The sequence below is a fragment of the Polyodon spathula genome, chromosome 16 (assembly GCF_017654505.1).
Source record: "Polyodon spathula isolate WHYD16114869_AA chromosome 16, ASM1765450v1, whole genome shotgun sequence".
Classification (NCBI taxonomy): Eukaryota; Metazoa; Chordata; class Actinopteri; order Acipenseriformes; family Polyodontidae; genus Polyodon; species Polyodon spathula.
Window position 1 is genome coordinate 17,903,214 of NC_054549.1, and position 15,858 is coordinate 17,919,071.

At 39.7% G+C, this 15,858-nt stretch overlaps 1 protein-coding gene across 2 annotated transcripts in view; it reads right to left on the reverse strand.

Annotated features, from left to right (window-relative positions):
* Window positions 1-10,612: 10,612 nt before the first annotated feature.
* LOC121328533 (cell division control protein 42 homolog) overlaps window positions 10,613-15,858 on the reverse strand; it is a 28,475-nt gene continuing 23,229 nt past the window's right edge. The window contains exon 6 of one of the 2 annotated variants that reach the window (XM_041273237.1): window positions 10,613-11,989. In XM_041273237.1, the coding sequence (XP_041129171.1) occupies window positions 11,900-11,989 (90 nt within the window). In that variant the 3' untranslated portion in view covers window positions 10,613-11,899. Of the gene's footprint in view, window positions 11,990-13,418; window positions 14,130-15,858 lie in introns of those variants that run through there. The other variant, XM_041273238.1, reaches the window with a different exon arrangement.

Sequence of the window (15,858 nt, forward strand, 5' to 3'; positions counted from 1 at the left end):
TCATTCAAAATGATCTAGACAAGATTCAGAACTGTGCAGACACATGGCAGTTGACATTTAATAGAGAAAAGTGTAAGGTACTGCACGCAGGAAATAAAAATGTACATTATAAATATCATATGGGAGATACTGAAATTGGAGAAGGAATCTATGAAAAAGACCTAGGAGTTTTTGTTGACTCAGAAATGTCTTCATCTAGACAATGTGGGGAAGCTATAAAAAAGGCTAACAAGATGCTCGGATACATTGTGAAAAGTGTTGAATTTAAATCAAGGGAAGTAATGTTAAAACTGTACAATGCACTAGTAAGACCTCATCTTGAATATTGTGTGCAGTTCTGGTCACCTCGCTATAAAAAAGATATTGCTGCTCTAGAAAGAGTGCAAAGAAGAGCGACCAGAATTATTCCGGGCTTAAAAGGCATGTCATATTCAGACAGGCTAAAAGAATTGAATCTGTTCAGTCTTGAACAAATAAGACTACGTGGCGACCTAATTCAAGCATTCAAAATTCTAAAAGGTATTGACAGTGTCGACCCAAGGGACTTTTTCAGCCTGAAAAAAGAAACAAGGACCAGGGGTTACAAATGGAGATTAGACAAAGGGGCATTCAGAACAGAAAATAGGAGGCACTTTTTTACACAGAGAATTGTGAGGGTCTGGAATCAACTCCCCAGTAATGTTGTTGAAGCTGACACCCTGGGATCCTTCAAGAAGCTGCTTGATGAGATTCTGGGATCAATAAGCTACTAACAACCAAACGAGCAAGATGGGCCGAATGGCCTCCTCTCGTTTGTAAACTTTCTTATGTTCTTATGTTCTTAAGACCAAGGTTGTCCATATCACAAAGTCCATTGAACAGGAAACCTCCTGCCACAAGCCCAGGGCTCCTTCTCTGGATTACTGGAGTCAGTGCACCACGGACCCTTGGGTTCACAACATGATGCAAACTGGCTACTCTCTCCAATTCCAACACGACCCCCCTCCATTCCGGGGTGTGATAAGAACATATGTCACAGACCCCCAAGCTGTCACTCAGGTGACAAAGTCATGCTGCAGAAACAGGCAATTTGCAAAGTAAATCTGTGAACCTGTACTTGAGTCGGAGACAGTTCAAGATGCTGACTATGCAACGGTCGTTGTAGTCCATCAGGCCAGGCGATTGGTTCACCTTGGTGGACCTAAAGGACGCCTATTTCCACATTCCCATAAAACCAATGCACAGAAAATACCTGAGGTTTGCTTTTCAGGGCATAGCATACAAGTTCTGTGTTCTACCGTTTGGCCTCTCTCTGGCTCCATGCGTTTTCACAAAATTCATGGAAGCCATTCTGACTCTGTTGAGACTCAGAGGCATCAGCGTCCTCAACTATCTGGACGACTGGCTCATCTGCGCAGGGTCTCCGGCACAAGTGCACGAGCACACACATCACCAACCACCTACATAGGTTAGATCTGAAAGTCGACTAGCACTTGCCCGGATAGTCACCTATCTGGGGGTGCGCTTGGACTTGGAAATCATAATGGCCACCCTGTCGGAAGACAGAATGCAAGGTGTCAATATTTTGTAACTGCAGGCAGTTTACCTGTCATTGCAGGAATTTTTGGAGCAGGTTCAGGGGAGACAAGTGCTCGTCGCACGGACAACACAACAGTGGTGTCCTACATAAACCTCCAGGGTGGTATGCAGTCACCCAGTCTCCACCGTGTTGCCCACAAGATTATGCTGTAGGTACAAATGAACCTGCTATCACTCTGTGCAGTCCACCTGCCGGGAGTAACCAACTGGGCTGTGGACCTCCTCTTGAGGGGGGTCCCCAGCGATTCAAAGTGGAGACTCCATCCCATGGTAGTCAGCCTCTTGTTGGAGAGATTCGAGAGGGCAGAGGTGGACCTCTTTACCTCACGTGAGTCGACACATTGTGCCCTATGGTTTTCCATGCACGGAGAAAGAGGACCTCTGGGGATAGACTAATAGCACACCTGTGGCCAGCACGTCTACTTACGCATTTCCTCAGCTCGCGCTGCTCTGCTGTGCTTGAAGATCAGAAAAGACCAGGCCAGGATGCTCCTATAGCCCCTCTGGCCCAGGAGAGTCTCGTTCTCCTCTCTGATGCAGCTCATGGGCGGCCAGCTGTGAGACCTGCTCAGCCAGGTGCAGAGCACTCTGTAGCACCCCAACCCATCGAGCCTGCAGCTCTGGGCTTGGCCCTGAACAGCTGCATTTGAGCCGTCTAGGGTTATCAAACAAAGTGATTAATACCTTACAAAATGATAGGGCAGCCTCTATTCATTCCCAATATGTGTACAAGTGGGGTGTGTTCCAGACATGTTGTTTGCCTCATGGGTTCGAACCCACAACATACTCTATGACAGTTATACTGCAATTTTTACAGGACATTTTTGAAGAGGTGAAATCCCCCTCTACCATAAAGGTCTATTTGGCAGCCATTAGGCCACCGGTGAAGGATTTAGTTCCTCGCTGGAGGTTAAATGTAGTGCTTAATGCATTCAGCTGAGCTAATTTTTTTGTTTTTGAAGACAGTTTTCTTGCTTGCAATCACCTCCGCTAAGCGGGTGAGTGAAATGCAAACATTTTCAAATTCCAAAGCTTTTCTAATTTTTTCAGAGGCCAGAATGAAGGTCACCCTTCATACTAACCCATCTCGGTTTTCCACATAAATCAGGCTTTCCTTTCCAGTCTGACAAGGAGCGCCAGCTCCATACGCTTTGCCCATTGCAGGTGTTGCATGTTATGTGGAGAGAACTAAAAGCTAGAGGCAGTCGGAACTGTTTGTTTGTTACAGGGCTATTTCCCAGGAACAGGCTCTGTCTAAACAACGTCTGTCCAGATGGTTAGCAGGCACAGTATAGACTGCATACGAACTGGGCAGAGATCCTTAGTGGCCATTCCACCAGGGGTCAGGTGACTTCATGGGATTTCCATGGTGCTTCTATCCAGGACACATGCAGTGCAGCAGTGTGGGCTTTCTCCCATATGTTTGCCAGGTTGAATGTCGTGGACCCGCAGAATCCTGGATTTGGCACAAGAGTACCGAGGGTGGCTTCCCAGTCTACCCTCACGATGTAACATTAGAGGTGAGTCCATCTTAATGTTTTGGTTTTTTTCAGTAAGGAACATTACTGTGACACAAGCTTGCAATTGGTTTGTAAGCCATGTCCTTGCGACAGCTTGGGTACACTCACCCATTTGTGATGGTTAATATTCCCTACCTGAATGGGAAAATTATTATTATTACCATGGTTTCCTGAAATTTCTTGAGGTAATACAGCTGTTAATTGAACACAACTACAACCAAACAAGTTCATACTTCAAGTTCTCTTAAGGACTCTCAAGATGATTTGTGTTTCATCATGTTTTAAAATTAAAAGGCATGTTTGCTATAATGTGTGTGAGAGCTATATAGTGAATGAAAGAGCATGAAATAATTCTATCAGCTGTAACCACTTTAAAAGCAGACAGAACTGAATACCTTCGGTGCTTAACTGGCTAAAGGGCAACACATCCCAAATCATTGTTATAAATGTACCTTTAAATCAAAATAACTGACACATATTTTTTAAATATAATAACATTTTACAAAAAGGCTCAGGTTTGATGCTTTATTATTAAAGGTTGTTTAAACAGACAATGCCCTCTAGTCAAATCTGTCTTGAGCCACACAAGTGACTGAGATCATCTTCAGCACTAGGTGGCATGGTGATTTATCATGCCTGCAGTTACTGAGTCATTGCTGTACTACACATGCTATTGTGCTGTGATTACATCTTTTTTGTAAAAAAATGTGTAGTTTAAGATATATCATGTTTTTATGGTAAAGGTTACCCTTCTAGATTTTTTAAACAGTAAATGGAAATTGCATTTATTTAAAAATATGCATTCTATTATATATATATATATATATATATATATATATATATATATATATATATATATATATATATATATATATAGCTCTGGAAAAAATTAAGAGACCACTGCAAAATTATCAGTTTCTCTGGTTTTACTATTTATAGGTATGTGTTTGGGTAAAATGAACATTTTTGTTTTATTCTATAAACTACTGACAACATTTCTCCCAAATTCCAAATAAAAATATTGTCATTTAGAGCATTTATTTGCAGAAAATGACAACTGGTCAAAATAACAAAAAAGATGCAGTGTTGTCAGACCTCGAATAATGCAAAGAAAATAAGTTCATATTCATTTTTAAACAACACAATACTAATGTTTTAACTTAGGAAGAGTTCAGAAATCAATATTTGGTGGAATAACCCTGATTTTCAAGCACAGCTTTCATGCATCTTGGCATGCTCTCCACCAGTCTTTCACATTGATGTTGGGTGACTTTATGCCACTCCTGGTGCAAAAATTCAAGCAGCTCGGCTTTGTTTGATGGCTTGTGACCATCCATCTTCCTCTTGATCACATTCTAGAGGTTTTCAATGGGGTTCAGGTCTGGAGATTGGGCTGGCCATGACAGGGTCTTGATCTGGTGGTCCTCCATCCACACCTTGATTGACCTGGCTGTGTGGCATGGAGCATTGTCCTGCTGGAAAAACCAATCCTCAGAGTTGGGGAACATTGTCAGAGCAGAAGGAAGCAAGTTTTCTTCCAGGACAACCTTGTACTAGGCTTGATTCATGCGTCCTTCACAAAGACAAATCTGCCCGATTCCAGCCTTGCTGAAGCACCTCCAGATCATCACCGATCCTCCACCACATTTCACAGTGGGTGCGAGACACCGTGGCTTGTAGGCCTCTCCAGGTCTCTGTCTAACCATTAGACGACCAGGTGTTGGGCAAAGCTGAAAATTGGACTCATCAGAGAAGATTACCTTACTCCAGTCCTCTACGGTCCAATCCTTATGGTCTTTTGCAAACCTCAGCCTGGCTCTTCTTTGCTTCTCATTGATGAAGGGCTTTTTTCTAGCTTTGCACGACTTCAGCCCTGCCCCTAGGAGCCTGTTTCGAACCGTCCTCGCCGTGCATTTCACCCCAGCTGCCGTTTGCCATTCTTTTTGTAGGTCACTTAATGTCATCCTACAGTTGCTGAGTGACACTCGAATGAGTTGGCGGTCATCCCGGTCAGTGGAGAGTCGTTTTCGCTCTCTGCCGGTCTGTAGCTTTGTTGTCCCCAATGTGTGCTGCTTGACATTGTTCTTATGAACCGCTGTCTTCGAAATTTTAAGGATGGAAGCAACCCGATGCTCACTGTATCGCTCTGCCAGTAAAGCCAGAATTGAACCCTTCTTTTCCTCACTCAAAACTTTCCTTTTCAACTCTTTGGGCATGGTCAATAGTTATTTTTTGATTCCAGTTACTTTTGAGGTACTACTAGCACTGTTTTGCCATCCAGCTGGTCCTATTGCAAGAGGATAGTGATGACCACAGGAGTGGTTTTTATACTTTTCCTCATTAAATAAGATTTGGTTCAGGTGATCCCCTAATCAGTACCTCATTCAGTAGAATGAGGTGTGCCTGTGTTGGAATTCAACAGACACTGGAATGGAATGGCTGCCGTACATGTAGAGATGCTGATTTAAGAAAAATGTGCAGTGGTCTTTTAATTTTGTGTATGTATGTATGTGTATATATATATATAGACAAATTATTGGCATTTTAAAATAAAAATATATTGATCAAAAATGTTTAAGAATATAACATGTAAATACATTTATGTAAATACAATATAGTGCTATATGGGAAACACCTAGGAGTAGGAGTAGGAGTCTGTTTGTGAGATCTGTGTGTTTAAACTGCGTTACTCGTTGATTTTATTTATTGTGATCAGCAGGTGAATCTTCATATTTGCATTATCTCTTTGGCTTGCAGTCACTGCTTGTGTAACAGGCCGTGTTGTGTGATACACTGCCGGTATGGATTCTGTCTTGTCCCGTCGGTGAGATGAGATGAGGTTAAAAGCTCTAAAACCACGAATGCAGAGGAGCCCGGCTCTTTAGCCCTGTTACACTTGCCTCTCAAAACCTATGGGATCACCGGTGGGTTGGCTTTTGCAGCTACTTCTAAACTACATGCATAGATCTGTGGGACACCAATCTTCCCAGAAAACTAGCTGGTTTTATTTTCCAGACATACTTCAATCCTACTGCTGAAATACAAAATGATAATTTAGGTATCCCTGCAGGGAATGAGAATACCAAAACACAGCACAAACACATGTTCAGGCAAGGGTTAATTGTCCAGAATAAAAATACAAGAACAGCCGCAGTAAGTTTAAATTATGGTTCTAGCTCTTTAAGACTTCCAGAATAAGGCGGAATTGAGATGTAATTTAATATAACTAGTAAAACTGTCACCAGTGTTTATCCAAAGGTACTTGACTGCTTGTCTTGGCTTTAAAGAGTAATAAAAGCAGGAATTTATGGAGTGCAAATAACCCTCTTCCTGTCAAGAGCTCTGATAGGAAGCAGGCTCTCTGTTTCCTTCTCTGTCTTCATCACATGCTCTGTCTTTCTCCTTCCACCTGAATTCAACTCATACAGGAACAGTACATATATCTCTGGCAAGCAACTGGAACTGAAGAGCAAGTCCTGAACTGAGGAGAGAGCAGCTTAATAGTGAGTGTAATTGACATTAGAACCACTCAGCCATCTTAAAAAGGGGCAGTTTAAAAATAAATGAATAAATAAATCAAGCAACTTACTCTACAAAGCCAGAAATAAACAGGCATTTAGTCCTTTTGAGTTACGTTGTTTCACTCTTGCTGTTATTGATGTCACAGAACCCCTGGCTATGTATCACTAAGTGACTTTCCATCTGCTCTGCTGGAAGCCTGGCTGTTAAGGCTCTTGCTTGGGGGAGAGTGGGGTAGGGTCGGTGCTTCAAACCCAGCTGTTGCAGTGCTATCAGTGTCCTAAGCCTCAGCTCTCCGGTCTGTGGTTCGAACCTCGGTCCCTGCTGGATTGTTACAATAGAAATAGTATAAATTGGCCCTACTGTAACTCTGCAAGATTCTTTACTCAGCATATTTTAGTTTTCCACATGAACAGCAGTTATAGCTTATTGGTGTACTGGCTCTTCTCTGTTGTAATCATATTTTTAAGCAGAATATCATGCAATGTAAATCTACTGTTCATTGTGGTCTTGCGAGTGGTTTGGATGTATGACTTCTGGCTGCCAACCCCACAGCATTTGGCAGCTGGCCTTGTCCATTAGTCTGCCACCTTCTTCATTCTCTTCTTCATCCGCAGCCCTACGATTCAGACTTTGGCTAAAGAAAAGACCACAGCGCCTTAGTCTTTACCACAGCTGTCATGATCCGCAGACATGAGCCTCCTTGTTTCGCATACAAGATTTCGATGCTGCGTTTGGCGAGACTGGGCAACTGTATAGCTGGCAATCTATACTCAAGAATCGTCCCTCTAGAAACAGTAGCTTTGGATGTGTCAGCACTGGATTACAACAAAGATCCTTTAAAAGCAGTGCAGTACTGCAGGGGCTCCCAAACTTGCTGTCCAATGCGTTTCTTTGAGTTCAGCAGTGTGGCTTAAATTACACTCTGTAACAAAATTTTTGTTCCTGGGTAGTAAGTGTTATTTCCTAATTGCTTATACCTCAAAAGTATAAAAAATTGCTATTATTCACCACAAACTTTGCTTTTGTGACCAGGACTGGTAAATTTCAAAATATCCCTATTTCCAATGAGAAAACAGGCAAATGTGTGTCTTTTCATTCACATAAAGTCAGAAAAAAACAACATATGAATCCAAATTAACATGTATTTATATTAAAGTAATACAAAAATGACTACAAAAGATTTAGAAGCGAGTAGTTTTTCAAGATTTACGATTATACTGTAAATTTACAGTATAATCGTAAATCTCGAAAAACTACTGACTGGCTACTGAGTCCCAATCGCACGTTGTTATCATTGTTACATTGAGTGCAAGTCAGATACAAAATAAAGAGAACAAACTACATTAATATTGGTATTAGTATTAGTATCTGCAGCCTGTAAAGCAGGGAGCAGTATATTAAAAGATGCTTCCATTGTCCATACTCCACAACTCCCAAACTCAGTAGGTTAGGGGCATTTTTAAACAGGTAGACTAAGGCAAGTTTTAATCATATTGCTTTTAAGTTTCGTTTTCTTAAAACATCAATAGAAGTTGCCATTAGCTTGGCAGGCAATTGGAGGGTGATTTTCTTCTTTTTTTTGTATTGACTCAAAACAGCCATGACTTAAAATGTAGATCCCCAACTAACTCACACAAATTCTGTAACAAGGTTATTTTGTTTTCTAATTTGATAACCTTTTTTTATCATTGCAAGTGACTTTACTGTACATGGGGTGCAAAGGAAATGTTTAGATTATAAATTATCCTTTATTTTCATTTCAATGTGGAACTATAGTGACGCCTTGTGGCTAATCCCTAGACATGTCACCATTATTTTAGGTTTAATTTAAAAACAACTTTAACAAAAAGGGAAAGATTTGTAGAAATAATGGTTTACACCAGACTGGTAATTTCAGTTATACACCTTAAAAAACAAGCCAAACCAATTAGCAAAGCTCTGGTTAGTTCATTATACATTTCTAAACCTAGACCAGGGGTTAATATTTAGTATGATAAGCATTTTGGTTACCATTGCCATCATGATTATTACTTAATAAACAGAAAGTAATGTTTTTGTGACTCCCTTGTTTCAGTTGCTCACTGGTAATTACAGAAGACATTAATGTGATAAGTTGTAGCAGGTTTGTAGGCTATTGAGAAAGAAACATTTCTTCTAGAAATTCACATAGAGTAATATGTCAAAACATCACTTGAAAAAAATGGCTTTTTTGGCGATACAGACATGGAGTTTTGGACTCGATCATTTGACTCTAATCAGTATTCAATTTCCTTGCAGGGAATAAAAGCAGATTGCAGTAAAAAGGGAATTGCATTCAATTGTTGGGTTCCCCAGTACGATTGGTGCTATAGACTGTACTCACACACAATTAAAGCACCAAGAGTGAATTCATTTATTTTCGTCAACAGAAAACAGTATCATTCAATTAATGTGCAGCTTATAACTGATGTAGCACCACAAAGGCCTGGATCAATCCATGACAAGTGAGAATGAGCATGAAGTGTAAGTCAGTTTTGTTGTTTACTGGAAGCCAGTGTAATGACCACTAAACTGGAGAGATGTGAACAGGTAGAATTGTTATGTTCAGAGATACTGGCTGCAGCACTTTTTAAATGCAACCTTTTTGAGTTTGATATCTGGAACACCATAACCAACCCTTAAGGTTGATGTCTTCACGTAACGGCATCGGCATCAAACCTGTTGAGCAAATTAAAGCGCTTGGTGGTTTAAGAGGAGTCTGCTGGACACAGCGGCAACTTTGCAATGCTGCAAACATGAGCAAGTCAGATCTTGCTTCCCCTCACACTCGAGTTGCGTCTGTTGGACCAGCAAGTGTGCCAGTTATTTAGTGTGCGTTACCTCTCCCTCTCCGGAGGAACTCAATTACAGTACATGTAGCGCATGTTTCTTAAAGCAATGGCTCAGAGGAGACATCAGCTCAAAAAGCAACACTATTGTAATATTGTAATAGGACTGACGCCTTGTTTTTTGCTCACCCTTCTTTAAAACACTGGTTTTATAAATCAGGAGACAATGACACTGGCTACATTCAGGGGTGGTGCCAGAAAAGGCTTCCCATCACAAACCACCCAATCCTGACAGTCCTCTCCTCAAAACAGCCTTGTCCAGTAAAGGAGTTTTAGCCATTAGCAGATTTACAGATGCTATAGTAGTTACCTGTAAATTATATCTTCAACCCTTTTGGAGTAACAAAACAAAAGCAAGTACACAACAAATAATTACAGAGACACTTTTTAGCTCAATGTTCACTAGCATGGTGTAGAAACAGGTGGCCAATGAGATCCAGGAGGATTCCCCAGCGCTGTAAACATTCCCTTAAAATCCAGCAGTGGCTTATCCCAGGAAGGCATCTTGATTAAATTGACTCTGCAGTTTTGAGTTGAAGCTGCCTGTAACAGTTGACGCAAGGACCTTTAATGTGTTTAAAAGTTTTCAGGTTGAAGACCATCACTTTACCTAGCAGTGTTAGAACACTTTTCAAAGGGTAGGGCATCTGTTGCTGTTGTATACTGTTCCTTTTTGCTCGACTAAGGGCTGATGCCCACTATAGCAGCTCAATGCAAGCTTAACCTCTTCTCACTGCAGTAAGGTGATGTTTGCTACATACTGGGGTTAAACCTTCAGAGGAGGTTCAGAGCAATCTTGGAATATGTCTGCACAGAGGATATTGTACTCTGGTTATTAATCTGCAGCATGTCTAACCGATACCTCTTTAGCAAGAGGAAAGCCCTGCAGTGCACTCTCAGTGTGAACACACACACACACAGAACCTGCTCTGCACTTACACAGGGAGTCACATAATCAATACTAATTACAGGGATATTGATTCATGGTTTACAATCTCAAAACCACAAATAACTCAACAAAAAAAAACAAAAAAAAAAGAAAAAAACAGCAATGTTATCAATGGTTTCCTTGACTGGATTCAGCTTTGTCTTAAATACTAATACTTGCACACTTTACAATGAAAAGGCCATTAAGATAAGTTTAATATTTTTGAAAAGAATGCATATACAAGAACTGAGACAAAAAAACAAAGCTTTGGTTTAATACCAAAGAGGTTACAAGAAAGTTTGTGAAAGGTGAAAGTTCCTTTATAAAATGGAAAACAGCTCAAAAGTAAAAATCTAAAGTTTCGGTAAAAATGCATAACACTGGAGTCTACAACAGCAACTTTACCTGTTTACATCATTATTATTATTAATATTAAAATTTAACCACAGGAACCGGAGGTTGCACACATGCATTATAACAAGTACTGGTAAATCCCCATCTGGTCCCAGTTACCACATTAGAATACCACTTGTTGCATCAATACTGAAGTTTCACCGCTGTGCAAAATACATCCGATTCCCCCTCCCTCGTCAACTTAAATACTCTTTGTTATCGTTTCATAGCTTTTTTGTTAAGTTTGCAAAATTCTACAATAGTTTCACAGGCAAACAAAAATAAACTGCATTCAAAATTTCCATGCACTTCATTAAAATCGTATTTATTCAGCAAGTAAAGCTAAGGAACTACTATAACTGAAACCCTAGCCTACACACCTCCTGGATCAGTTGAGGAATACAGAAATGCTTATGCGCTTGCTGGGCACAGCACTATCCTACAAAGGAAGACAGTGTTGAACACCACTGATCTGTTCTCAAGCTCAGCTTAACACTGTGCAAACCTCCTTTACAGTGAATTGCTCCAATCTTACCACTGTTCAACAGTTGAATACCAATCAGTCTACAGGGTATCGAGTGCAGAGGGGAGGCAGGCTAAGACCTCTTCAAAAAAAGCCAAACTTATATCAGATGGCAAGAATGGATTCACTACCCCACTTTTTTTTTTCTTTTAAATTATCTCACTCTTAATTGGTCAACTTTAAAAGGCTAGTTTTCTGCTGTATATGCTTCAGTCCCTGGTCATTCCAATGTGGCACTTAGGATCAATATCACAAATTAAAAAAAAACTGTTGCAAAGGATTGAATCACTGCAGGCGGCTCTTAAAATAAAAACTGAAAATAAAATAAAAATAGTACAGATCAGTGCACCTGATATAAATCATTAATAAAAATATATCTGGACCACTACAATGTTACATTAAAAAGAGGAGGGTTGTATGGGTAGGCTAATTGTCAGACTTCTTGTGCGTGAAGGGCAATTTTTCATCTTTATTGCAGAATAAATCTGAGTTGTTCATTTTTAAACATTGCTTAGATTAAAAAGCTGAGCACAGCTTCGCAGGGAAGGGAGAGGAGGAAGGGAGGCGCTCATAGCAGCACACACTTGCGCTTCTTCTTGGGCTCCGGAGGTTCCAGGGCTGCCAATATCGCCTCGTCAAACACATTCTTTAGTCCTTTCTGAAAACAAGCGGGAGAGAAAAAAGCGTGGACTTGTTTGTTAAATTAAAAAAAATCAAATAAAAAAAGGGGGAAACAAACTCAAAAGAAAATAAATTAAATAAAAATACTGCCTATTTAGATTTTCCTCATTCTTTCAATGAAGAGTCCAGTTTTCAACACTCATATGGCATGTTGAAATACGGATGCAACTAAAGGCAGCATGTTGGCAGTCTAGAGGAGTAAAGAATTAATCCATTACTGCACTGATGAAGACTAAATTAGCCATTAGCTGTAGTGGCATCTGGATCTGTGTGTAATTTATTTATATCAACTTAAATGAAATGGTTAATTCTGTATTTTAGATTAATCAATAAATCACATCAGATGGTTTTGCATGACCACCGGTTGCATAATACCAGATGAAGTATGTTTCTCTGCATGCCATTAATGACACCTCATTTATCAAGACTTGATAACGATTACATTATGAGAATGTGCTTTGAGTGTGAATACACTACCTCTTGGTGCTAATACTACTGCTGAAATAAGATTAACATTTCAAGGACAAACATGCTAAATGGAAATAAATAAAAGTAGGTGATCATTGCAATTAAACAAACAAGAAAGTGGAGGTTCTGTAAACGATTACTGTTTGGGTTTAAAAATAAAATAGGACGACAATCCAGCAATGTGAAAAGGAATCAAGATTAGTGCTTGCCCATTCGGGGATGCACAGCAAGCATATTTTGCTACTATTGTTGGTATGCAATTCTTGTACCAAGAATTCTGGAAATGTTTTCATTTGTCACAATGGTACAAAAATATTTACAAATACTTCATTCTTCAAATGCCATTATGAACGGAAAACTAGCACTTTCCATATGCAGACTAATGAACATTTCTTTGCCAGAAATTGCGTATTCCTTAAACCCATAATACCATGTAGCTCTACATGAGCAGTTAGGGATGCAACACTTCACGGTTACAAAAGGCATGTGTATTACTAGCAGAGTGACCACCAGCACCCAGGCTGGAGGGATTGTTTTTAATAATGCCATGTTCAGATCATCATTGAAAGTACAATGTGGATATTGCATTTCTAAAAACATAGAACATGAAGTGATGCACAAAGCTGTTATTGGAACGCAGTGAACAGGATTTTTTCTGTCAACATTTAAATGCAATTTATCAATAACTACAAACTGTTTCGAAACACTGGTAATCAACAAAAATGTTCAAACGCATCTGGAGTTATAAATTGAGTGAGACAACCTAACATGCAGATAGAAATAGATACATTTGCAAAGGAGGCTAATGGCTCCTTTGGGTTCAACGTCTATTTAATGCTGTGCAGCAGATATGAACAAGACAGTGGGAGTCGCAAAAATAACCCCTTTTACTCAAACCACTAAACACTTGCAGAGCAACAGAGTAACAAGAAAAAGAATGATTTTCAGTTTTCCTTTATTCAGTTCACAAATAATTTCACAAGTTTAAACTGGCATTTCACTGCTTGAGATTTTGAACCAAAAAAGCACCCAAGCCTATGGCACGTTAAGCAGTCCATGGTCCAGCAGGGATAGAAAGAACGTTCTACATAACATTAGTAGCAGTACAAAAAACAAACCGTGATATAAAGGTATGGGAAATAGTCTAGAAAAGTTCTCTCAGATGTAATCCGGTGCAGAATAAAGCTTCCCTTAGACCCCTGTCAAAGCTCTAAGAGAATATCCTCAGTTTTTTTCTAAAGTGAAACATTAACTCCCAAGTACTACTTTATGACACCTTCTTTAGACCAAAGACCTATAAAGTGCTGATGTAGAGAAGGTGTTTTCAAAGGGGAATAAGGGCAAATGGACATATCAGGGATGACGTACGAATGGAGATATTGGTCCTTAGAGAAAGACAAAAGTATACACATTTACACAAAGCAAGCTTGCTCAGAAGGTTATGATAGCAGGACACAGGAATTTTAAAACGTCGTCATTTTGTTTTTATTGTACGTTAGTCATTTCTACAGAAGTAAAGGGAAAAGAAGAAGCAGCAGAGAGGGGAATGAGACACTGTTTTAGAATATACAGCACTTCCGCTTTCGCTGCGTTTCAGGCGGCTCGAGGGCAGCTAGGATAGCCTCGTCAAACACATTCTTCAGACCTCTCTACAAAGACAGAGGGGGAGAGAACAGCACCAAGGTTAGAGGTCAAAGCAAACAGGTTAGTGAGCAAGCAAATGCAACAAAGCACTTCAGGATGCACCTGAATAACTGGGAGCAGACTACAGCTGGACGGCAGCAGCGACCAGATGGACTGGCTACTTGGAGTGGGAGAGGAGGGGGGGAGGGGGGAAACAAAGACGACGACAACACAAAACATGAAGGTGCAGCATCCCTTTTCAAGTGGACAGCCCAATCACTATCTTTAACATTTCACCACTCTTAACAGCTTAGAAAGAACAAAATCTAGAGGTACCAATAGGGTTAGATTGGCAAGTTGTTACTTTAATTCATATAAAATATCACCTTCATTTTAAATGGCTTTGCAAACCTATTTCATACTGCATTACACCGGTTTCAATGAAGTGTTTTGCTAGCTTCCAATATAATGGGTGGCTTGTTTAAGGAAACACCCTGGCTATTCATGTAATCTGTACTACACTTCCTAAACATTAACCCTTATGGATAAATGTGTCCAGCTGAAAAACACAAACCAAGAAGTAGTGATACAGCACCTTCAGACAATCCAGTATTTTATTGCCTTAGAGCAGTCTGGGCAGGAAGCATTGCACTGGTATTTGAGTAAAAATTTCATTCAATACCCATTTGTTGCAAAGGACCAAAAAAAACCTGTGTTACAATCAATTTCAAGGCAACCAGAATATAATATTGCAAGAATTCAGTCGCACCTACTTGCCAAAATGACTGTAGTTATAAATTTAAGTCAGTTTAGATTTTGTGTCAAATATGGTTGCTCCCTCACCTAGTCTATTCTATGTTCACAGATGAATGTTTGGATCTATGCAACACATCAGCACCCAGTTATTCAGGCAGCACTACAAGTACCAAGCATTAAAGTTGACTAACTTGGAGGAATGTTAGTTTAAAAATAATTAAATAGAGGATTTCTCATTAACCCCTAAAACTGTAAATACACTTGTGCTGTTAATTTATACGTTGTATAAGTGTCTGACAATTGGGGAAATTCAGGTCATTTGCTCCAAAATGTTTTTCTGTCCAACATGTTGTGCCCCACCCCCTCGTAAATCAGAAAATAAAAGTGTTTGGAGAACTGATTTGTGAATTCCCCTCTGTCAGTTATTATTATTATTACTACTAATTAGCAAACACCCTTACCCAGGGCGACTTAGAACTGAATACAAAAAATGTATAAAGAATTATGCTACAATTAAGAGCAAGACACAAAATACAATGACTTCAGTCCTAATAAGAACAATGTTCACATCTCCTACAGAGCAGAAATTAAGATTAACAAGGCTATTATCCTGTTTAATGCAGATAGGTTTCTACTATAAAAAGGTTTGGATAGAAAAGCGCTCATTACAATCCTGGTTTATTTTAGAAGGGCTTGGCATGTGATAAAGGCCTTCCATGTTTAAACCAAGCTCCCCCCAACTCTTAGTTCAATCATTTAGCTACCTCTGCAAATGAAAACCAAATAAAGCTACTTCAAAGCAAAAAACAAGGTAAGGTGCCAACCAACATCTATAACTAAACAAGTGGTCCACCTTGATAAAAAAAAAAAAAGGGACATAGCCACTTTAAAAGCTCTCGCTAACAGGTACACCAAACATTTACAGAATCTAAAACATTTGCATGATCCCACAGAAATTTAGCGGTCGCTTATGCATATTACTTCTTACAATACAAGTTT